Source organism: Anomaloglossus baeobatrachus, chromosome 7, assembly GCF_048569485.1.
Source record: "Anomaloglossus baeobatrachus isolate aAnoBae1 chromosome 7, aAnoBae1.hap1, whole genome shotgun sequence".
NCBI classification, from domain to species: domain Eukaryota; kingdom Metazoa; phylum Chordata; class Amphibia; order Anura; family Aromobatidae; genus Anomaloglossus; species Anomaloglossus baeobatrachus.
In genome coordinates, this window is record NC_134359.1 from 199,754,458 (window position 1) to 199,778,409 (window position 23,952).

The 23,952-nt window shown below is 47.5% G+C and overlaps 1 protein-coding gene across 1 annotated transcript; it reads right to left on the bottom strand.

The window, feature by feature from the left end:
* Positions 1–9,991: 9,991 nt before the first annotated feature.
* On the bottom strand, positions 9,992–11,162 carry LOC142246657 (hemoglobin subunit beta-2-like). Its single transcript, XM_075319723.1, has 3 exons — positions 11,071–11,162; positions 10,624–10,846; positions 9,992–10,120 (listed from the first exon to the last, which is right to left on the bottom strand). Exons 1-3 carry the CDS (start codon positions 11,160–11,162, stop codon positions 9,992–9,994), a joined length of 444 nt encoding a protein of 147 aa, XP_075175838.1.
* Positions 11,163–23,952: the final 12,790 nt, after the last annotated feature.

Consider the following 23,952-nt stretch of genomic DNA (forward strand, 5'->3'; position numbering starts at 1 on the left):
AGTTGCTGATGTGAAACTCTAGTGCACTCCATGCCCAAGAGAGTTAATTCAATGATTAAAAACAATGGGCCCTACAAAATATTGACACTTGGGCATACTTTGGCCATTTTCACATAGGGGTGTACTCACTTTTGTTGCCAGTGGTGGCACATTCAATTTACACTGTTATGCAAGCTGTACAGTGACGATATTATATCAATGTGTCATATTTTCAGTGTTGCACCATGAAAAGATATGATACAATATTTACAAAAGTGAATATTTGTATGTACTAATAAAGGTTTTTGTAGTTATTGAGCCAAAACTCCTTTTTTATCTTTTTTCATTATATATTTGTCCAGCATGCTCACTGGATATGTCACCCAGTGAGCATACTCGGGATGCTTTCCATCAGTATATACAACAGCATGTTCAAGTTCCTACCAATTTCTAACAGCTTGGCATAGCCATTGATTAGGAGTGGACCACCATTCCCCAGGTCACAATCGCCAACCTGATCAACTCTATGTGAAGGAGATGTAGAAGATATGTTGACCTTTGTGAGGCAAATGTTGGTCCCACCAAATGATTGGTTTTATTTAATTTTATGACCCACCTCTCCCAGACCACACTCATACTGTAAAACTGCACATTTTAGAGTGGCCTTTCCACCTCTTCACCAGTTGATGAATCTGAAGGAGATGCAACTGCATCTAACAGCTCTGAGAATCTTCAATTCACAAGAGACCGCTTTATGAGTTCAAAGGATTCCTTATGGGAAAAAAACTCTCTATCATTAAGTAACAATGGAAAAAAAGACATGGATCGCACATCCCAAAAATACATTGATCTAAAAGCCGCTAGGCAAAAATTTAAATAGAACATGAGGTTCTAAGTTACCATTTTGATCAGACTGTATTAAGCCCACTGCCACGTCATGGCAAACCTCTTGAGTGGGTCCCTATTCTAAGCCTTGTAGTGCGGCACCGTGCACCAACCACTGCTACAGCGACAACGCGCCAGCAGGGCAGGCGACCTGGTGCCTTTAAGCACCCATGCTGCAAGGCAAAGCCCCCAAGGCTCCAGGCCGGACCGCCCCACCGACACGTCACCACCACAACAGCGGCCACTACACGGTACCAGCACACAGTGAGAGGAGCTGCGCACTCACCTCCCACTGGCTCTCATGTGTGAACTGGGAGCAAAAAAAGGGGCTGACCCCTCTTGCAGTCTCCTGCTTATTAAAAACACCTGTGCCAAATGGGGGGAGTGCAGATCCAAGCAAAAAGAAGAGGGGGATAGACTGTTGTATAACACACTATGAAGAAAAAGACATGGATCGCACATCCCAAAAATACATTGGTCTAAAAGCCGCTAGGCAAAAATTTAAATAGAACATGAGGTTCTTTAATCAGCAGGAGACTGGGTGCTGTGAGGCACCAGGTCGCCTGCCCTGCTGGCGCGTTGTCGCTGTAGCAGTGGTTGGTGCACGGTGCCGCATTACAAGGCTTAGAATAGGGACCCACTCAAGAGGTTCGTCGTGATGTGGCAGTGGGCTTAATACAGTCTGATCAGAATGGTAACTAAGAACCTCATGTTCTATTTATTTTTTTCCTAGCGGCTTTTAGATCAATGTATTTTTGGGATGTGCGATCCATGTCTTTTTCTCCATTGTTATATAACATTCTATCCCCCTCTGTTTTTTGGTTGGATCTGCACTCTCCCCATTTGGCACAGGTGTTTTTAATCAGCAGGAGACTGCAAGAGGGGTCTGTCTTTTTTTGCTCCCAGTTCACACATGGGAGCCAGTGGGAGGTGAGTGTGCAGCTCCTCTCACTGAGTGCTGGTACCGTGTAGTGGCTGCTGTTGTGGTGGTGACGTGTCGGTGGGGCGGTCCGGCCTGGAGCCTTGGGGGCTTTGCCTTGCAGCATGGGTGCTGTGAGGCACCAGGTCGCCTGCCCTGCTGGCGCGTTGTCGCTGTAGCAGTGGTTGGTGCACGGTGCCGCACTACAAGGCTTAGAATAGGGACCCACTCAAGAGGTTCATCGTGATGTGGCAGTGGGCTTAATACAGTCTGATCAGAATGGTAACTAAGAACCTCATGTTCTATTTAAATTTTTGCCTAGCGGCTTTTAGATCAATGTATTTTTCTCCATTGTTATATCTATCATTAAGTAATATCCCTGCTTCTAACTCTCCAATCACCAGATCATATTTAATAAAGTTATGTAAAGCCTTTCAGAACAATATGGATAAACATTTAAAAAACATGAGCGATACAATTAAACGTACTATCAACCCAGACAAAGAATAAATTATGGATGATTCTAAAATACTAGATTGTGATGATGCCTACAGCCCAGATACCCATATTTCTGTATTGTCTGGTAAGGATTTTAATTCCCCTTCAAGCAATAGTACAAAAGACTGTAAAATATTGGATTGTGATGATATCTACTGCACAGACACACATGTTTTAGAACTGTCTGCTGAAAATCATTATTACCCCTCAAGCAATTGTACAGAAATGATGTAAACTCTCCGGACACTTATATATCAGGATTGTCTGCTGAGGACGGTAATTACCCTCTAAGCGATTGTACTGTGGATTCAATAATACTGGACTGTGATGATACCGACTGCTCAGACACCCAGAATTATCTGCTACGAAAATATTCAATGAAATGTTGGCCTCTATCAAACAAATATTTGCCCCACAGATTACAGATTTATCTATGGAAATCAATAACATCCAAAGGAAAACTGAAAATATGGATAATGCAATTCTTGTTATACAACAAGAAAAAAAAGATTTAAATAATTCCATCAATTTAATACATAAAGACATTTCAACTTTAAAAATGCAAAAGTCAAATTCTGAGGATTATGCTAGAAGAAAAAATCTGAAGATAAGAGATGTTCCAGAATCAGTAATCCCAATTGACTTAAAATATTATCTTAAGACAATGACAAGCACACTGATACCAGATCTTTCAAATAGCGAACTTGTGTCTGATGCCTATAGAATTCCAAAACCTTCTTACCTTCCCAAGGAGACCCCAAGGGATATAATCATCACCTTCTCCTCTCTCTACGCAAGGAATAACAAGAAACTCAATGAACCTCCCAAGAGATCTCATTATTCATAGATCTCTGTAAGTCAACTTTACAAGCTAGGAAACTTTTTAAGGGTTCCAGACCGCAATCAGTAAATTCAACTATCAGGGCGGCTTCTAGCCTAGTCGGGGTCTGACTACCCTGCCTGGTGCTTGGCTCCAATCGGCTCCTGGTTCGGTACCGGCGGGCCACCGCCCGACCCCGGTCCTATGGTTCCACCGACCGTTCACCAACTCCTGCAGACGGCCAACACCGTCTGCCGACCTTGCTGGAGGTCCCAGGTCTGCCCTTGACTTCTCTTCCTCACTCCTCCACTGCACTCAACTGTCTGAACTCAACTGTCTGAACTCAACTGTCTGTGTTTTTCCCGCCTCCAGGCCTGTGAACTCCTCGGTGGGCGGGGCCTACCACCTGGCTCCGCCCCACCTGGTGTGGACATCAGACCCTGGAGGGTGGCAACAAGGGTTTCTGTTTGACTGTTGTCACTTGTCCGGGGAAGGGGTGTGTGTGGTGTTATGTCTGTGACTACCTGGCTAGTCCAGGGCGTCACATTCCCCCTTGGTTTAACGCAGACCGTCCGTGGGTTGCCCGTCCATCACCGGTTTTATTTTTCTGAAAAAGGATATAAACATTTAAAAAACATTCAAACAAGCAGTTTTCATTTCTTCCCTTAAGGGAGGCACATTACTTGAACCGTTACAACGGGAACATTTTTTATTTATAACAGGAACGGGTCCATGTCCTTCCGCTTTCCCACCCAAGCAACCTGAACCTTGATGCTGCCCCTAAGAAATGGGCAGCACCCCTTTTCCCCAGTCCGGAAACAGGAACCTGGCCAGGCTACCCAAGCGGGAACGGGTACAGTACTTCGCACCCGGCAGTCATTCAGAGGCCCCACGTCCAAGGGGACCCCTGACCCGGAGGATGGTCACCGGTTCTGATGGTGACCGGACCCCAGCCTGCTCTGCTGCGGGTCCCTCCTCCAACCAGCCTCTCCGGAGACTGGCAGTTGCGGGAAGGGCAATTGGGCATTATTTACAAACCCAAAAGTTATTGGGTGGCCTGCAAGTTCTCAGCCTTGTTCATGATTGCTCATGCAGTAACTAGGGGGTGTGAAATGGGGAAAACATCAGTCCCAACAGGGATGGGTACTTCAGTAGCCAGGTCCACTAACATAAAACAAACTGTAAGTCCAAACGGGGACTTGCTGTAGGGTCCCAACGGGGACTAAATCTTTTGAATCAGGTGAAAAACTTACTCCCCCTCATCATAGGTAGAGGGTGGCGGGGAGAGGCGGGCGTGTAGCTGAGCACCCTTGCACGCCCTCCTTACACCCAAGGCTTGCACGGAGATTTGGGACATCTGGGATTCACGGGTCTCACCGTGAATGGGTCCTGTCTCCTGACGAGTCGGCGGGTCTGGAAGGGTCTGCTCCTGCCGTGGTGCTTTCCCCGAGGTGGGCCTCTCGTTTGCCCGCACCATGGCTACCATCTCTCGTATCTCCTGCTTCCAGCCCAGAGCTTGCTGCATTGACTCGACCCGTACCTGGATACAGAACTGCGCCAACTTTCTTTCCAGCCACGTCGCCAATCCTGGCGGCAACTGGCGCCATGCCGCCTCAGCTTCAGCGTCTTGGGCGGGCGCCGCTCACGCAACCCCACGGGTACTGTAGCTTGTCCTTTCCCGCTGACAGTTCTCCCTGCAGGCAGATCTCCGCGGGCCGGGACCTCCATGGTTACGGTCACTTCCGTGATCGTTGGCTCTTTGCAGGTTACGGGCACTTTCCACGGTAGCGGGATTGGTGCTGACCGGGCTAGCGGTCGTCCACGGGCGGCGTCCACAGACTCGTCCTCATGGGCGGATGGGACGATCTCCGCGGCCGGTGTCGGGGGCAGTGGGCCGGCTGGCGGGACGGTGGCAGCCGATATGGGCGGCGGGAGAAGCAGCAAGGTGAGCGGGAGCAGGCCGAGCCCCTCAGCTACAGCGCCCGGTCCTTCAGGGACACAGGGACGTGGGTTGCTTACCCGCTCCTCTAACACTGCCTCCATCTCGCGTTTCCGCATGGCTGCGGCTACTTCCTCCATTTCGGCCACCCACCTTTCCATGAGGAACTGGACTTGGGCCTGTACACGGCAGCACATCTGCGCTGTCCGGGCTTCCACCCACGCCTCTGTTCCTGGCGCGGGCTGCGGGATTTCAGGGTTGCCGGACGGGATGGACATCTTGCAGAGTGCTCGGGTTCCAGGAACAAGATGGATGCAGAGTCCTGGTGTCCCTGGTTCTTATCCCCGTGGTCACATGGGGCCAGATCTTTACCCGCCCCCCCTTGGTCTTTCAACAGCACCTCTCTCTTTGGGGGCGGGACTTCACTTTCGCACCTTCACTGCTTGGAGAAGATGACTCGAGTGGGAAACTTTCACGCCCAAGATGGCGGATTTTCAGATTTTTCAGCGGGACGCCGCTGACGGGAACCACAAGGCGCACTTCTACTGGTAAGTAGACTGGATCGATCCTGTTCGTGATGCCAGAAGAGGTCGATGTGTACCGCCCCGCGGCCTCGGCTGCGACTGCCGAGCCGCTCGGGCCCGTGCTCATACTGCGGGTGGTGGCTCGAGCCTCTCACGGACCCGGGGTCATGTTGCTCTGCAAGGGGTAGTGGCGGTGCACGCAGGGGTTTTGGGTCGTTGTTTGGTGGATTTAGCAAAGTTCGTGACGCCACCCATGGGCTGTGGTGATTGTATGGTGGACACCACCACTGCCGTTGACTAGGCCTCCCCTGACGGTGTTATGCAGCTTGGTGTTAACCCCTCCGTGGGCAGGGGCGATGGTCTCGGGGGCCCGCGGAAAGGTGAGGGCCGGGGTGCATGGCGCAGGGTCGCGATGCAGCACGGTGCGATGCCTGACGGCACTGGTGTACTCACTCTGACACAAGATAGCGGAGTCTCTAGTAAAGCAAACGGTAGAATGGACAGGGCCCACAGCCGGCTGCTGTGTTTGGTGTTCTCCCTGGACAGGCTGGTGATGGCTGTCGTTTCCCTGCACCTGTGTTATGTAGTTTTTGACTCCCGTGCCTGGACACCGGTAGTCCGCTCCCCGGCTTGTAAGTGTCGTAGGAGCCCGTTTGACCGCAGGCGCTGGCCCGTTGGATTTCTGGCCTCTGGTGGTGGCACTTGTCTGGGATGGTTGGGCTGTTGCCGTCAATCGGGACTTTGGTGGGAATGAACCCCTGAGGTCCAGACCGCAATCAGTAAATTCGACTATCAGGGCGGTTTCTAGCCTAGTCGGGGTCTGACTACCCTGCCTGGTGCTTGGCTCCAATCGGCTCCCGGTTCGGTACTGGCGGGCCAGCGCCCGACCCCGGTCCTTCGGTTCCACCGACCGTTCACCAACTCCTGCAGACGGCCACCACCATCTGCCGACCTTGCTGGAGGTGCCTGGGCTCCGACCCAGACACCTAAACAGTCTGTGGCAGGCCTGGTCCCAGGTCTGCCCTTGACTTCTCTTCCTCACTCCTCCACTACACTCAACTGTCTGAACTCAACTGTCTGAACTCAACTGTCTGTGTTTTTCCCGCCTCCAGGCCTGTGAACTCCTCGGTGGGTGGGGCCAACTGCCTGGCTCCGCCCCACATGGTGTGGACACCAGACCCTGGAGGGTGGCAACAAGGGTTTCTGTTTGACTGTTGTCACCTGTCCGGGGAAGGGGTGTGTGTGGTGTTATGTCTGTGACTACCTGGCTAGTCCAAGGCGTCACATGTCGTGCCTACAGTCATGCATGGTGGTGAGAATGTCATGGTTTGGGGCTTCAAGAGTGCTGCTGGCTGTGGGGACATACAGTTCATTGAGAAAACCATGAATGCCAATATGTATTGTGACATAGTGCAGCAGAGCATGATCCCCTCCCTTCATATTCCAACATGATAACGACCCAAAACTCACCTCCACGATGACCACTGCCTAGCTTAAGAAACTGAGGGTAAAGGTGCTGGACTGGCCAAGCATGTCTCCAGACCTAGATCTTTAACATCCACCAGCTCCATGATGTTGTCATGGAGATGGAAGAGGATTCCAGTTGCTGATGTGAAACTCTAGTGCACTCCATGCCCAAGAGAGTTAATTCAATGATTAAAAACAATGGGCCCTACAAAATATTGACACTTTGGGCATACTTTGGCCATTTTCACATATGGGGTGTACTCACTTTTGTTGCCAGTGGTGGCACATTCAATTTACACTGTTATGCAAGCTGTACAGTGACGATATTATATCAATGTGTCATATTTTCAGTGTTTCACCATGAAAAGATATGATACAATATTTACAAAAGTGAATATTTGTATGTACTAATAAAGGTTTTTGTAGTTATTGAGCCAAAACTCCTTTTTTATCTTTTTTCATTATATATTTGTCCAGCATGCTCACTGGATATGTCACCCAGTGAGCATACTTGGGATGCTTTCCATCAGTATATACAACAGCATGTTCAAGTTCCTACCAATTTCTAGCAACTTGGCATAGCCATTGATTAGGAGTGGACCACCATTCCCCAGGTCACAATCGCCAACCTGATCAACTCTATGTGAAGGAGATGTAGAAGATATGTTGACCTTCGTGAGGCAAATGTTGGTCCCACCAAATGATTGGTTTTATTTAATTTTATGACCCACCTCTCCCAGACCACACTCATACTGTAAAACTGCACATTTTAGAGTGGCCTTTTATGGTTGCCAGCCTAAGGCAAACCTGTGCAATAATCATGCTGTCCAATCAACATCGTGATTTGGCACACCTGTGAAGTGGATGGATTATCTCGGCAAAGGAGAAGTGCTCACTAAGGCCAGTTTCACACATCAGTGAAAAACACAGACGTTTTCACTGACGTGTAAAAAACGCATATGTCCCTCTGTGTGCCGTGATTCACGGCACACGTGGGTTGTCCATGTGCAATCCGTGATCCGTGCTCCGTGATTGCACATGGAGATAAACTCACCTGTTCCTGCTCCTGCTGTGCGCGGTGATGAACTCTCCTGGATGCTGCTTCTGGCAGATGCTATGTCACCTCTACAGCTACTTCCTGATCAGCTGTGCCGGGCAGGAAGTGTAGCGCCCATGAACCCATCAGGGCATTACAAGGTACTGCATCCTGTCAAAGATGCAGGGCCTACCCCCAGGGACCTGGAAGACCAGTGCCAGTAACAGCAAAACACACCATAATCCCAGTTTTCCCCATCCCCAAGGACTGGTGACAGACTAGAATTGGACCCAATGGATGGCCACCCAGAGGTAGAGCTGATCCAGTCCAGTAGGCGACAACCAGGTGTGAGGGGGCAAACAGTCAGACAGTTAGTAAGTGGAAGTGAGAGGAGACAGACGTAACCACACTGACGGGAGTGTATGACGGTGATCTGAGGGCCCAAGCGTGTGGTTGCCCATGGAGTATGGCGGAGTACTCCCCGAACCATAGCACCAACGGGGTACAGAGCCCAAGGTCAGGCAAACGCTTCAGGCAGACCTAATAAAATCTTCATAGTGAGGGGACCATCCAGAACCTCACTGACCTTAGAAGTCCGGGGGCACCAGCAGAAACGGGAGAACCAGGGACCAGAACAGAACATCGACCCTACAGGGTTCCCACTGCCGCCGTATGGACCAGAGACTGAGAGACTAACAGGAGGGGACCCCCAGATGCTCCAAGCCATGGGAACCCACCAACTTGAGAAAGGTGCAGGAGAAAGAAGCCACCAGATCACCAACCCAGCACTGGGACTAAGGGAACCAGAGGTGAAAACTAGCCTTTCTCCGGGTACCAGTTACCATCCTGCTGTGAGTAAAGAACCAGTTACACTGCAATCCCTTGTGTGGCCTACCTTCTTTCCATGCCTATCTCTATCACCTACCCCCTGGAGCCCTACTTGTGGAGGGCCCAACATCCAGGCTGTCATAAATATCAGCCTCAACTTAGAGACTGTGCAGCGGTGGTTCCATCACCATAACCACAACCCGCAAGTGACGTCCTGACATAAACTTTATTAAATATTCCCTGTACATAACCCCATTTAAAGCGACACCCAGGGTCATGGAATCGGGCAATGGACACCCAGTGACACACCCCAGTAGTACACCGCCTGGGAACGAGTACCCCATAGCCCTGGGGCGGCACAGAAGCAGCAGCCAGCAGTGGCCGGAGACAGCGTCGCTGGAGAGGGCGAGTATAAAAATCATTTTATTTTCAATGTCCATGTTTTTCTGGTACGTGTTTCATGGATCACACCATAGTGTGGTCCGTGGAACACCAGTGATGCCAGAAAAAAACGGACATGTCTCTGTGCGTCAATCACGGACATGCGTGTAGGGCACACGAAGACACGGTCAGTGAAAAATCAGTGATGTGTGCGCAGATCCATTGATTTTAATGGGTCTGGTATGTCCATGATTCTGGTACGTATAAAAACTAGCACATACGTATCAGAATCACTGACGTGTGACTGAAGCTTATCACAGATTTAGACAACAATATTTGAGAGAAAAATTGCTTTTGTGTACATAGAAAAAGTTTTAGATCCCTGAGTTTTAACTTATAAAAAATGGGAGGAAAACAAAAAGTTGTGTTTATATTTATATATATATATATATATATATATATATATATATATATATATATATATATATATATATATATATATATATATATATATATATATATATATGGTATGATAATATGTTAAATATGTCTACATATCTACATATGTGCACCACACAATCCCAAAATAAATTGAATAGGAACACAGGATGGTTAGGTTTGTACAATCAATACTTTATTGACAGTCGGTCATTATGACATTTATAATTGTCTGTCAAGAAGCTTTAAGATGTTTTATATGTTGTACATGATGGATTTAAACGTATCCTTGGCTCAGACCAGCCACCAGAACATTATTGAACTTCTCCCAGGTAGCCTGGACTTGGGGGGTGAAAGCAGCTCCCAGTTTGCCAGCCAGGACGACAACCAGCACCTCAGCCAGACGCTGCAAATGAAAAATATGACATTATTTTCAATGCTCATAAAAAAATACAGTAAACCAACCAGTTATAATAATTTCTGGGCTGCCTAGCTCAATTACCACACAGATATCCTATAACTAAAAACGTTAAATGAATTATAAAGCCACCTTCACGCTGTACAATTTTGTCCAGTATTGTGGATCAGTATTTGAAATTCTAAGAGTGAACTGGCAGCGTGAGAGATACAAATCATGAGAGCCTTTTCCTCTACAGGTTACATTCTCATTTTAGTTTAGAAATACTGATACAAAATACTGCCCGGTGACCGGGGACATACCCTGTCTCCACGTTATTAGTAACCCCAAAAGCTATATCTGAGAAAGAACTAAACTGATATTTCAAATAACTCAATAGATCGTATCCACCTCGTATTTATTAATGTCATTAGTTTTTGAAATTAGAGGTAATTATTATTAATAAATCTCTATGGATCGTAAGTAAAATTAATGGTATAAATGAATCATACCTTGAAGTTCTCGGGGTCTATATGGAGATCCTGGGCATGGGACTTGCTGAGGTCAGCCAGGTAATGTTTCACACCATCCAGATGCTGAATGGCATTGCCAACAGCTGTCAGCACCTTCTTGCCATGAGCCTTCACCTTGGCATTGCCAGAGATGGCGGTGACATTGGACAGGTTTCCGAAGGAGCTGAAGTATCTCTGGGTCCAGGGGTACACGATCAGAAGCCTAATGAAGTAGAGAGAGAAAGAGTATTAACATTTTTGTAGCTCTATTGTACAATGAAGCATAGCTATTTGTATGGTATATAACTATAACAATATCACTAATGTGCAATCAATGTGGAATTAATTTATTATAGGAAATCTAAACAATTTTCTATGGAGACTTTGACCGTTGCATTAGTTATTGTACAATTCACGCTATAGGATGACCTGCCAAAGTGAGCTTACCTGCTCAGGGCTTCATGACCGTCGGCCTCCACGTTGACCTTAGCCCAGGTAGAGCTGATGATAGCCTTCTCTTCGGCTGACCAGTGGACCATTTTGGCTGGAAGTGTAAGTAGCTGTTGAGCTTTCTGAGTGAGAAGTAAGATGCTTCTGTCTTGTAGAGACTTTTTCTCTGATTTATAGGAAATTTTGCAGTGTCACACCCAGCCTTTGTTTTGCTGTGTCATATTTCTTCTTCTCCACCCTACATACTCCTCCGTATCTAATCTGCTTGAAATAATGCATTTTTTTTTATTGTTTTTAGATAATTGTTGGTTCTCTCAATTACCCAAATATTTTTTGCATTTTATAAACCATGTAGATTTCTTTCTGATACAGTTTAACAATTGATAATTTTACACAAATATGATATTATATTGTGCTAATATTGTAATGTTTATAAAAAGAGTAGTTACTGCAGGAGACTTATTAATACCAGTGCACCTTATCAATGGTGGTCTGTCTCTCCTCATGTCAGTGGACATCTTCGAGATGCCCCTCACAACACTTTTGCCCCATTCAGTTTTCCCAGCATACTCATATGGCTTCAGAAATATGTCAGTTACCCAATATATACTTATAAGTCTAGCCTATTTAAGCCTACAAATTGCTCTTAAGCTGCTGTGGAACTGCAAGACTCAGCATAAGAATGCACGACACTGCAGTCATCTAGATCCGTGGTTCCCAAACTCCAGTCCTCATGGCCCCCAACAGCTCATGTTTTCTGGACTTCCACAGTATTGCACAGGTGATGCCTTAATAATGATTCTATCACCTGTTCAATGCTAAGGAAATCCTGAAAACTTGACCTGTTGGGGCCGTGAGGACTGGAGTTCAGGAAACACTGATCCAGAATATCCTAACAATTATATGTAAAGTTTCTACATAGCACAACTTAATTATATATTGTGTGTGTATGCATATATATGTATATATATATATATACACACGTGTATACAGTATATTATATATTGTGTGTGTGTGTGTATATATATATATATATACACACACACACACATATATACAGTATATATATATATATATATATGTATACATACAAAGGTAGAAACAATCATGATGTGTATATATATATATATATATATATATATATATATATATATATATATATATATACACATGACTGTTTCTACCTTTTTATGTACTGTATATATATATATATATATATATATATATATATATTGTATTTCCATTTAAACCTTTTTTGCATTTTACTGTTTCGTTGGGTGATTGTCTGTTTAGACAAGCCGTTAATCTGGAAATGAGTTTTCCTGGAATACTTGTTTCCCAATGTTGGCGCTATACAGGATTTTGCACCCATTAAGATCTTAAATCTACCTACCTGCGCTATTCTTTACAATTCAATACCACCCTACAGATGCTTCTGCCAGAAGTCTTTTGGCAAGCACCCTTTTCTTTTATATGCCATTTGTCTTCAACATGAGCTCCAGTACAACCCAGCACTACCCCAATTTTTTTCCTTCTATTGATTCCTAACCTGGGTGTGTGCACGGTCACATAGGAGCTTTGTACTCCTGAACTACGCACTTTTCGGTGGCAGTTTGCAGGCAATTGAAATGCTCTACAAATGTGATAAACCTTCAAGGGAAGTTTAGTTCCTTGTTTCCATTTTTCAGTTGTGTTTGGTCAGTTTTTAATTCTGTTAACACATTATAACTATAAATCACATACAGCTGCACACTAAAATGCTAAAAATTAATAAGGGAACTCAGGTATTGGTAAACTAGATAGAGGCATTTGAGTTAGGGTCCCAGTATATAGAGATATACCTTGTCAATGTTTACCGGGCTCACATGCATTGGCCAATACATAAGCTAAATATCTCTTTTTTCAAATATTCCTATAGCAATAATACATTACCAGTGTTCCCTTATTCATTGTTAGCATTTTAGCCTGCAGCTGTATGTGTTTCGTAGTTACAATGTTTTTTTAGCTAGCACCTGTTTATACCTTAGATGTGGGGGTCTGTCTTTTTGATATATTTGTAGTGCATTTCTTTCTGATTGAGCATTCTGGCTGGTAACCAGTCTGTGTCCATTCCCCTTTTTAGGCCTTGGTTCCACTTGCATTTTGCAGGGGTGAGTGCAATCCGATAAAACACTGGATTGCACTAGCACCAGTTCAAAACTATAGTACAGTGTCCATCTGCGATTGATTTCTCATGCATGCTGTGTTTGGTAGTGAGTCTTGGCTCATACGAAAAGTCTATGGGTACGTGTGAAACATTACACTGCACTCGCATGTCATCCGGCCGCAGTGCGATGTACACAGAGACAGGCAGTGAAGGAGAGGGGCAAAGTGCTCAACTCCCTCTCCTCCGAAGCTGTGATCTGATTGCAAGATCGGATCACAGTCGCATGACCCTAGGCTAACGCTCGCAGCAGAGGGTTATTAGCATATTGCTTCCGATGCTCTTGCATCGGAAGCTATATGCAAGTGGAAACAAGGCCATAGCTGGAGCCTAGCTGCCCAGACATGTAGGGTTTTAACCCAGATAGAGGCATTTGAGTTAGGTTCCCAGTATATAGAGATATACCTTGTCACTGGTTACTGGGCTCACATGCATTGGCCAATACATAAGCTAAGTGTCTTTTTTTCAAATATTCCTATAGCAGTAATGCAATACCAGAGTTCCTTTATTCATTGTTAGCCTTTTAGTGTAAAGCTGTATGTGTTTTGTGTTTCATTCTGAGCAAGATGATACAAACTGATGGCCTTGTGTCCATAAGAAGATTAGAAAACTGCTTGTAGCATTTTCAGGTCTGGTACTAAAACAAGGGTAGTGCTGGATGAATTGGAAAGATCCAATACAAGCGAGAGCATGAGTTCCTGCATCAGAAAAGAACGCTGACCTGATTAAGGAAGCACTCCCATGTATATTTTTTTAATTAAATGTGTGTATATATGGATGTAATATTGTGTGAGATGTTGCTCTCTCCGGTGTCCAGCCCTGTTCTTCTCTGTGACAAAACCGTAATTGTAACTAGCTGCCTCACTCTATGTTCTATTGTGAACTCTCTTTTTTACAATGTAAGTCTATGAATCCTCATTGTGGGCCTCCATAGACTTACATTGTAAAAACCACTTCCAAGTTATGTGGAGCGCAGCGAGACCTGGAGAGTCTGAAGAGCGGTGATGTCTCTGACAGCAGGGGAAGAACTGTGCTGGGCACCGGTGAGCAGCATTGGTGAGTGTAATAATTCACTGACATTACGTTACATGCATGTACACATTTAATAAAAGAAATATACAAGGTGGTCCAAAAGTAGGTGGACAGTATGTGCAATAAGGTTATAAAGGGGGAGATTTATCAAACATGGTGTAAAGTGAAACTGACTCAGTTGCCCTTAGCATCCAATCAGATTCCACTTGAAATTCTTCAGACTTTTTGGAAAATGAAAGGTGGAATCTGATTGGTTGCTAAGGGCAATTGAGTCAGTTTCACAGATCCAGTTTTCCCAGATAAATCTCCCGCAAATCTGTTTTCTTCTCAGATAATTCAGATAACCCATAATGGCAAATAATTTAAATAATTTAAACAGATAAAAAAAAGGATTTTTAAAGAGTATTGGAAAGAGTATAGGAAATCTCAAAATGCTGAAACTGTTAGAGCAAATTGGGTTGAAACATTTGGTACTCAAGCCCCAAAGAGACAAACCATTTACCGCATTCGTGACAAATTCGATGCCACTGGCTCAATCTTTAATGCTCCAAAACTGGTCGACCAAAAACAGTCTGTACAGAAAATAATAAACAACTTGTTGCTGAAACATTTGTTCAGAGTCTGAAAAAGTCCATCAAAAGAGTCTCTTTAGAATTGGGAATTTCATGAGCTTCTATCATGCGAATCTTGAAATGTATTGGATGGAAAGCTTATCGTCCACGTCTAATTCATCTAATTCATGATTTATTGGAGGATGATCCAGGGTCTGTGCACGCCATCCAAACCCCAATCTGTTACCATTACTCTCCCTTTCCCCCCCCTCCCAAAGGCAGGCCTGCCATCTTCACTTATTGTGAGTATCAGGTTATCTCTCTTTCCATCTCCAGCTGCTTAGCAGTGAGCATACTGTTTTTTACGGGTCTGGATCCATCACAAAACCTTAGAAACTGTTGGTTTCTCAAAATATTTTTTTTTTAATTATCTAAACTAGCAGACTATAATCAGTAGGGATTTTTATTTTTAACCCTTTACTGTAGTATGTGATCGATCGGTACTTTTTCATTACTCAGTCATGAGAATTGGTTTCTAACCCTATATTGTTACAGGTGACCATGTGACCTTGTGGTCCTTCCATCTAATATACTACTTTAGACGCCCCCTGTCTCAATATACAGTGGTGGTACTCATACTTATCTATTTATTACTAAGGTACCTATTTTCCCACTCTAATGGGTAGCTGATACCAGGTCTATATACAATAACTGTTACTGAGTAGGCAACGGATACTAGGGGGTTGTGTGTATGTATGTACCCATTTGGGCTTATTTGCATAAATCTACCATACACATTGTCTAGTAGTTCAAAAAACTACCTTTATATATGGGTAATGATGTGAGTTATTGCTAAAAGGCACTTATTTTTGTCCTCTATACCACACTTGTATTCTGTTGGGGCACGGCGTGTTTGGGGATATAAACCGTGATTGATTTTTTAGTGTTTTTAATGTCGATTTGTTGTGTGTCTTGATTGCTCTCTAAGCCAGATAAATGTGTGTTTTTGATATGTCATCACAATAAAGTTTTTTTTGTATTTTTCTATATAATAACTCATTGGTGATCCCTGTTAGTATACTTTTTTTTTCTTTTTGTTTCAGGATGATCCAGACAGGCGGCTGCAATTTACTGAGATTATACTTAAAGAAAATGAAGAAAATCCAGTAATTTTAGATAACATTATGTGGAGTGATGAAGATTCTTTCAAATTATCAGGCCATATTAACAAACATAAGTGTATTTCCTGTTATAATGAGAACATGCATTTAACATTAGAGCAACAACTAAATGAGACTGGTGTCAAGGTTTGGGGTGGTATTTCAAGTTTTGATGTTTTAGGACCAATATTTTTTGATGGAACAGTCACAGGAGATAAGTAGCTCAAAATTCTAATGAATCAAGTTGTTCCCCAGTTACAGCAACAGCCTAATTCAAATGACCTTTATTTCCAACAAGATGGGGCCCCTCCACAATATTCAAGAGTAGTCTGAGGGTATCTTGATGAAACATTTCCTAATAAATGGATTGGCCAAAGAGGCCCACTTGATTGGCCGGCATGTTCACCAGACTAATCCCTAATCCCTAATGGATTTTTTCTTTTGGGGAATACTCAAGGACAAAGTTTATAGTCGAAAACCAAAAAGTGTCAGTGATTTGAAAAATTACATAAGATGCATTTCAATAAATTAATACCCAAAGAGACTTGTGCAAAAATGTTTCTCAAAGCGTAAGAGGCAGACTTCAAAGCTCTGCATATTGTAATGGAAATCAGTTTGGAGCACCTGCGTTGATAAAATTTAAGGGCTTTTGTATTATTGTTCAGAATAACATTTAATTGTCAATGTATGCTTGTGTTAGTAAATACAATTTTATATATAAATCAAAATAAATGTTATTATTTCCTGTCCACCTACTTTTGGACCACCCTGTACATAGTAAAGGCTTCTCACTGCCTATGTTTATACTCTTTTATATATGTGATTTTTATGTACATGTCACATCATTCATTATTCAAAGCAGATAGGGTATAGATATGTATCACATTGTAGGCTCAAAGATTGAGCAACATTTTTCCATTGTAGAATCAGCTTTTGATCCAGAGAACATTTCTTCTTGGCTTTCTCCAGGTAAAATATATGTTTGTACCGTGTTAGCCAGTAGAGATAAAAAATTGTTTGAAAGAACTGAAGTCCTCAGTGGTTGATACCTTTTAACCCCTTCACGACCATGGACGGATATATCAGTCATGGAGCGTGTCCCGTTAAGCCCCGCCCCCTGCCGCGGGCAGGCGGCGGCGGTTGGCACACATATCAGCTGTTTTCAACAGCTGACATGTGTGCCTGCTAGCCGCGGGTGGAATCGCTTCCGCCCACGGCCATTAACCCCTTAAATCTTGCTGTCAAAGTCTGGCAGCAAGATCTAAATGCGCGCGGCCATGTTTTTTACTTACCGCCGCCCCCACCGGAAGTCACGTGCGTGATCACGTGACTATCGGTGGTTGCCATCGTAGCACAGGGTCATGTGATGACGCCTGCAGCTATGATGTTTCACTTTCATTTTCCCTCAGGACAGAGCAGAGGGAAAAAGAAAGTGACTGTATCTGCTGTTTACAGCTGTATAGCTGTGATCAGCAGATAGATAATAGCAATCGGATTGCTGATCGCTATAGCCCCCTAGGGGGACTAGTAAAATAAAAAAAAAAGTAAAAAAAAAAAGTTTTAAAAAATAAAACAAAAAACCTAAAAGTTCAAATCAACCCCCTTTCCCCCCATTGAAAATTAAAGGGTTAAAAAATAAATAAATATACACATATTTGGTATTGCCGCGTTCAGAAATGCCCGATCTATCAAAATATAAAATCAATTAATCTGATTGGTAAACGGAGTAGTGGCAAAAAAATTCCAAACACTAAAATTACTTTTTTTGGTCGCCACACGTTTTACGCAAAATGCAATAAGAGGTGATCAAAACGTAGCATCTGCGCAAAAATGGTACCATTAGAAACGTCAGCTCGAGACGCAAAAAATAAGCCATCACTGAGCCATAGATCCCAAAAAATAAGAACGCTACATGTTTTGGAAAATGGCACAAAACGTGCGCCACTTTTATTGGACAAACTTGTGAATTTTTTTTAACCCCTTAGATACAAGTAAACCTATACATGTTTGGTGTCTACAAACTCGCACCGACCTCAGGCATCATACCGACACATCAGTTTTACCATATAGTGAACACCATGAATAAAACATCCCAAAAACTATTGTGCCATCCCATTTTTATTTGCAATTTTTCCGCATTTGGAATTTTTTTGCTGTTTTCCAGTACACCATATGGTAAAACGTATGGTTTCATTTAAAAGTACAACTTGTCTCGCAAAAAGCAAGCCCTCATATGGCAAGATTGACGAAAAAATAAAAAAGTTACGGCTCTCGGAAGAAGGGGAGCAAAAAACAAAAACGCAAAAACGGAAAGTGCCCCGGGGCTGAAGGGGTTAATGGCTGCTGAAGAGACCTGAGTAGTCTCGAAAGCTTGCTATTATTACCATCTTTTCAGTTAGCCATTAAAAGGTATCAACCACTGAGGACTTCAGTTCTTTTAATCAATTTTTTGGCTTTCTCCATTCATAGGCTATGTGTACATGACGTTCTTCATCCGACAGCTGAGCCACCGCGGTTTTCTTTCTCAAAACCGTTTCAAGAAAAAGTGACAGCATTTTGCAGTTGTTTTTTCGCCACCGATGTATTTTCTCTATATCGTCTATTAAGAAAACAGGAAGCCTCCGGAAGAACGGGCATGTTACTCCTTTTAACTGCTCTAGGTTTTCCAAACCTGGAAGCGGTTAAAAGATGTAGCAAAATACTGGATTTGTGCACATGTTATTTTTACATTGCAGTGCATTAAGAAAGCCATGGACCCCATAGGGGGGAGGGGCGACATGACCAGAGGGAAGGGAGGGAGTGAGGGGTTAATAAAGTGAATTAAAGGGCATTATGGGCCCTTTTAGGGGATTGGTGGAATAGGGTCACTGTAGGGTGGGGAGGGGGCTAGTATATAAACTATAGGGGAGGGGTCTTACCTTCCTTGTGACTCCGGACAGCAAAGGATTCAGGCCCAGGGACCTCCAGGAGCTCGATAGGCTCCTCAGAGCGGCGATGGCGGTGCACGGGGCCCAGGCAGTGCAGTCCCACGTCAGGGCTGCCTGGGCTTCCCCGTCGGCACCTGCCCCTTGCACCCCCACCATAGATGCGGGCGGCGTTCCAGGCCACCCCCCCATCCGATATTCCCCAGGCGCAAGGGGGGCAAGGAGGCACAGCGAGAGCCCCCCTCGGGACCCTCCGCGGCGGGGCGGGCAGCAGCAGCTCCCTGCGTCTGCCCCGGCCGCCGGGAGGAATCTCCGGCGAGGCCGCGGTGGCCGAGAAGGGGGCGTGGCCAGTCCGGGGGCCTTCTTCCGGTCTCCGGCCTCGGGCTGGAGTCCGAACCCCTGCGGCGTCTCCCGGCCGGGAGCGAGCCCGGCGATGATGTGAGGCCAGCGGTGGCCTGGATGGGGGTGGGCCCGGCCTGGGGCCTACTTCCGGTCCCAGGCCTCGGGCTCAATTTTCCAGGCCGGCGGCAGCCCGGGATCGGGGGCGTGCCCGGCGCGGGACGGAGGCCCGGGGAGGGGGCGTGTCCAGCCTGGGGCCCGCTCTGGACGCCAGGCCCCCGGCGGTGGGGCACGTCCCGGCGGCAGCTACCACACAGGAGCGTGCCCGGCAGAGAAATGAGGCTGGCAGTACCCGCCAAGGACCGTGAGGGAGCCGAGCGCAGGCAGCCAGCAGGGGGACCGGTGTGGGCAGGCGCCACCCGGATACCTGCAAGGCTGGGGAGAGTAAGGGGGGACGGCGGGAGCCCGGCGGTGACTGCCAGGTCCCTCATAGCAGCTGCACTGCGCCCGGCGGCCGCGGTCTCCCCCGGGCGGGGGAGGACCAGCAGGAGGTTCTGGTCGGAGGCCCTGGAGGGCGAGGGACGACGGTGGGGAGCCCCCTGAGTCCGGGGAGCGGCTCCTCCAGGAAGAGGCCTCGGTCAGCGGCGGCCCAGGGGACAGGACGGTCTCGTGGGCTGTCGCCGCACAGCAAGCGACGGATGTCGACCACCAGTGCCCACGCGGCGGCCCAGGAGGGCGGCCGTGGTGGAGGGGACGCATCGGCTGCGTCCTCTGGAGCTGGAATGGTGGAGGACGCCTACAGCGAGGAAGAAGAGGGAGCCCTCAGGTCGGGGGACGAATCTGACGAGTGGATGGCGGAGGACGTCGCGGTACCAATTTCCATTTCTGCGCCACGGTCGGGTGAGCTAGCCGTGGATTCGGCATTGCTTGCGGCGCGGGTTGCTAGTTTTGGGGAGGTGGCTGCGGGCACGGCAGCGCCAGAGGGGGGGGGTCAGCATTGTTTAGTCAGTTGCTGGGCTTGGTGCGGGGTTTAGCGCGCGCGCGCCGGCGGCAGCAGCGGCATGGACGGGTCGGTGGTGGATGGCGCAGCGTCGGTCAGCAGCGAGGCGGCGCCGATAGGGACGGGTGCGGTTGGTGGAGTAGTGGAGCCCGCGGGGTAAACAGCGGTAGAAAAGGTAAATGGGGATGAGGTGGTGCGTTTGGATGATAGGGCCAAGTTTACGTGTGCTTTGAGGGACCGTTAGGGGCCCACCTCAAGAGGGAGGTGAGGGACAAGATTTGGGAAGGGGGAGTATGTGAAGATATTTTCCCTGCTACCCATAAAAAAAAAAAAAAAAAAAAAAAAAAAAAATTTAATCTGGACAAGGTGAAGCCGAACGACTCCAAGAAGGAAAGGGAAGAGGAAGAAAAACGCCGTTATGGGCTCCTTCCTCGTTCCTTTTCCAATTGGCTGCAGGCGTTCGGAATTTTGGCAAGTGTAATAGGGGAAAAGGAGCCGGAGCACTGCTCGGCTCTGTTTGGTTATCTGGAGGTAATGGGGGAGGCGTATCGCACGGACAGGGGGCTTGCCGTGGCTGCGGTATGATGAGCGGTTTAGGCAGCGGAAGGCGTTGCGGCCTGGCATGCGGTGGGACCATGAGGACATTTCCTTATGGATGCGTTTAATGGCGGCCCCGAGCCAGCCCTTTCATGGCGGCGCCGGGGGGGAAGGGAGCCGGGCCCTCGGGTACCCAGAAAAAGGGAGTGTGTGGGCAAGTTCACGACGGCCGGTGCAAATTTGGGGCAGCATGCAGGTTCAAGCATGAGTGCTCCGGCTGCGGGGGGACGGGTTTGGTAAAAGGGAGGACGCCAGTGAACATAGGGGCAATGGCGCCATTTTTACATAGGTATCCGGACGGGGCAGCGGCGTCAATTTTGCGGTTTGGTTTTATACGGTTTTCAGATTCCGTCAGCGGGAGAGGCATTGCCTCCGGTTTTGTCGTACTTTACGGTCGGCGAGGGACCACCCTATGGTTGTGGGTGGGAAGTTGGGGACAGAGGTTGAGTTGGGCAGGATGGGGCGTCCATTTGAGAGCCCGCCGTGCAGTAATCTGGTGGTGTCCCGGTTGGGGGTGGTGCCGGAGACGGAGCCGGATAAATTTTGGCTCATCCATCATCTTTCATTTCCGGGGGGGGTCGTCAGTGAATGAGGGCATCGCGCCAGAATTGTCGGCAGTGTACTACGTCTTGTTTGACAAGGCGCTGGACTTGGTGCGGGCGGCGGGACGCGGTGCGTTGGTGGAAAAGGTGGATGTAGAATCGGCGTTTCGTTGGCTGCCGGTGCATCCGGAGAGCCAGCACCTTCTGGGTTGCTGGTGGGGTGATGAGTTTATGTTGATCGTTGTTTGCCTATGGGCTGTTTCAATTTCTTGTTGTATTTGAGGCGTTTAGTTCCTTTGCTGAGTGGGTGGTGCGGGCCGTGTATGGCTTGTCCTCCATTATCCACTATCTAGATGATTTTCTTGGTGTCGGTCCGGCGGGATCCATGGTTTGCGCTGGCTCGTTGTTCACCTTACAGAGAGTGGCGGATAGCTTTGGGATTCCTTTTGGCACAGGATAAATCGGAGGGGCCGGCGATGGTTATGCGGTTTTTGGGGATTGAGATTGCCTCTTTGGCTATGGAATGCAGGCTGCCGGAGGGGAAGATGGTGGACTTGTGGTGAGTGGTAGCAGCACTGCTGGCAGCACGGAAAGGGCGGCTGAAGGTGGTGCAGTCTTTGCTCGGGAAGTTGAACTTAACGTGCAGGCTTATGCCAATGGGGCGGGTGTTCGCCAGGATTTTGGCGGCAGCTATGGCAGGCGTACGGCCCCCCGGCGCACTTTGTGCGGGTCACGCGGGAGATCAAGGAGGATTTTCTGGTTTGGGATGTTTTCTTGCAATGTTTTAGCGGCCGAGCCTTGTGGTTGAAGACGGTGGTGCCAATGGTGTGCTCGAACTGTACAGGGACGCGGCCGGGTCGGCGGGTTTCGTCACCCCTTTTTCAGGGACATTGGTACGTTGGGAGGTGGCCTGAGGAATGGCGGCAGGTTGGTCTGGTAAGGAATCTGGCCTTGCTTTGGTTATTTCCGATCGTGGGGACGTTGGACTTGTGGGGGGGGTCGCAATTTTCAGGACGTAAAGTGTGCTATCACTGCGATAATCGGGCGATGGTGCATGCGATAAACAGCTTGTCAGCAGAGTCCGGACCGGTAGTGGCTTATCTGCGGCATTTAGTGCTCAAGTGTTTACTGTGGAACGTTCATGTAGTTGCGAAACATGTGGTGGGGGTGATAACGGGGTGGCGGACGCTTTATCTCATTTTCAGTCCGCAGGTTGTGGGAGTTCATGCCGGGGGGCAGACGAGATCGGAGCAGGGTGTCCAGAGGACTTGTGGAGCCTGGTGAGGCATTGATTGCGGGTTTAATTAGGAATTCGGTGAGTGGCAGGAGATGCTGGGAGTTATGTTTGGTGACGGGCGAGCAAATTACTTGTTGGCGCTACTGGCACTGGTGAGCGAGGATTTCAGGGCTGGGAGTCAACATCAGCAATGATACTTAGGGTGGCGGCTGTGGCCTTTGGTTGAAGGTCAGGGGTGAGTGGGGCGTGCCGCGGAATTTTGGGTGCGGCAGGCCTTGAAGGGTTTTCGTAAAGGGGCGAAGGAGCGGGACACTAGGCGGCCCGTTTCTTTGGTTTTGTTACGGCGATTGGTGGATGGTTTGCGGGAAATTTGTGTCTCAGTTTATGAGAGGGTGCTTTTGAAACGGCTTTTGTGTTAGCCTTTTTTGGGGCGTTGGTGAGCCCTTCCAGGTTCAGGGGGGGTGGTCTGATGTCCGAGGTTGTGGCAGTGGTGGGACGGAGAGTAGAGTGTCGGCTTAAGCGGTCCAAAATCAGACCAGATGGGTCGAGGCAGGTTGGTTGTGATGGATGCGTTGTGCCCGGTGCAGATGGTGAGGAAGGCGGTCTTCTGGGCCCGCTGTTACGACACGTGGATGGGTCTTGGTTGTCTCGTTACCAGTTTGTGGCCGTACTGAGGAGTTGTTTGCGCTGTGCGGGGGAATGCCCGGGAGATTACGGGCCTCATTCCTTCAGGATCGGGGCGGCTGCGGAGGCTTCGCGTTGTGGGTGATGACATGGTGAGACGAATCGGTTGGTCGGAGTCTTATCGTTTTCGGGTGTTATGTACGCCCACAGTTGTTGTCCCAGTGAGGGCGTTATTGAGTAGTTGGTTGTGGCTTTGTCGGGGTTCCTTGCTGCAAATTGGTGTTGGTGGGGTGTGTTTGTTAAAGTTTCTGTGGTTGTAGGAATCTGCCTGATATGGATTCTGGGGCACTCCTTCGTGTTCTGGGGGGCCCGTTGGGCCGACGCTCGCCTGAATGGTCGGCAGTTTGGTGGGGACAGATCGCTTGCGTTGGTCAAGTGGTTCGGTGTGCGGGGCATGGAATGGAGCAGGGTCGTGACGGAGTTTGAATGCTATTGCAGGGCGGATAGACCTCCGAACGTGTTGGTTTTTGCACGTGGGGGGGGAAATGACTTGGGAGCGCAGGCATCACGTGATTTGATCCGGGACATCATGATGGATCTATTGCATTTATGGACCGGTTATCCGGGTTTGATGGTGGTATGGTCGGATATTGTGGCCACATTGTTGTGG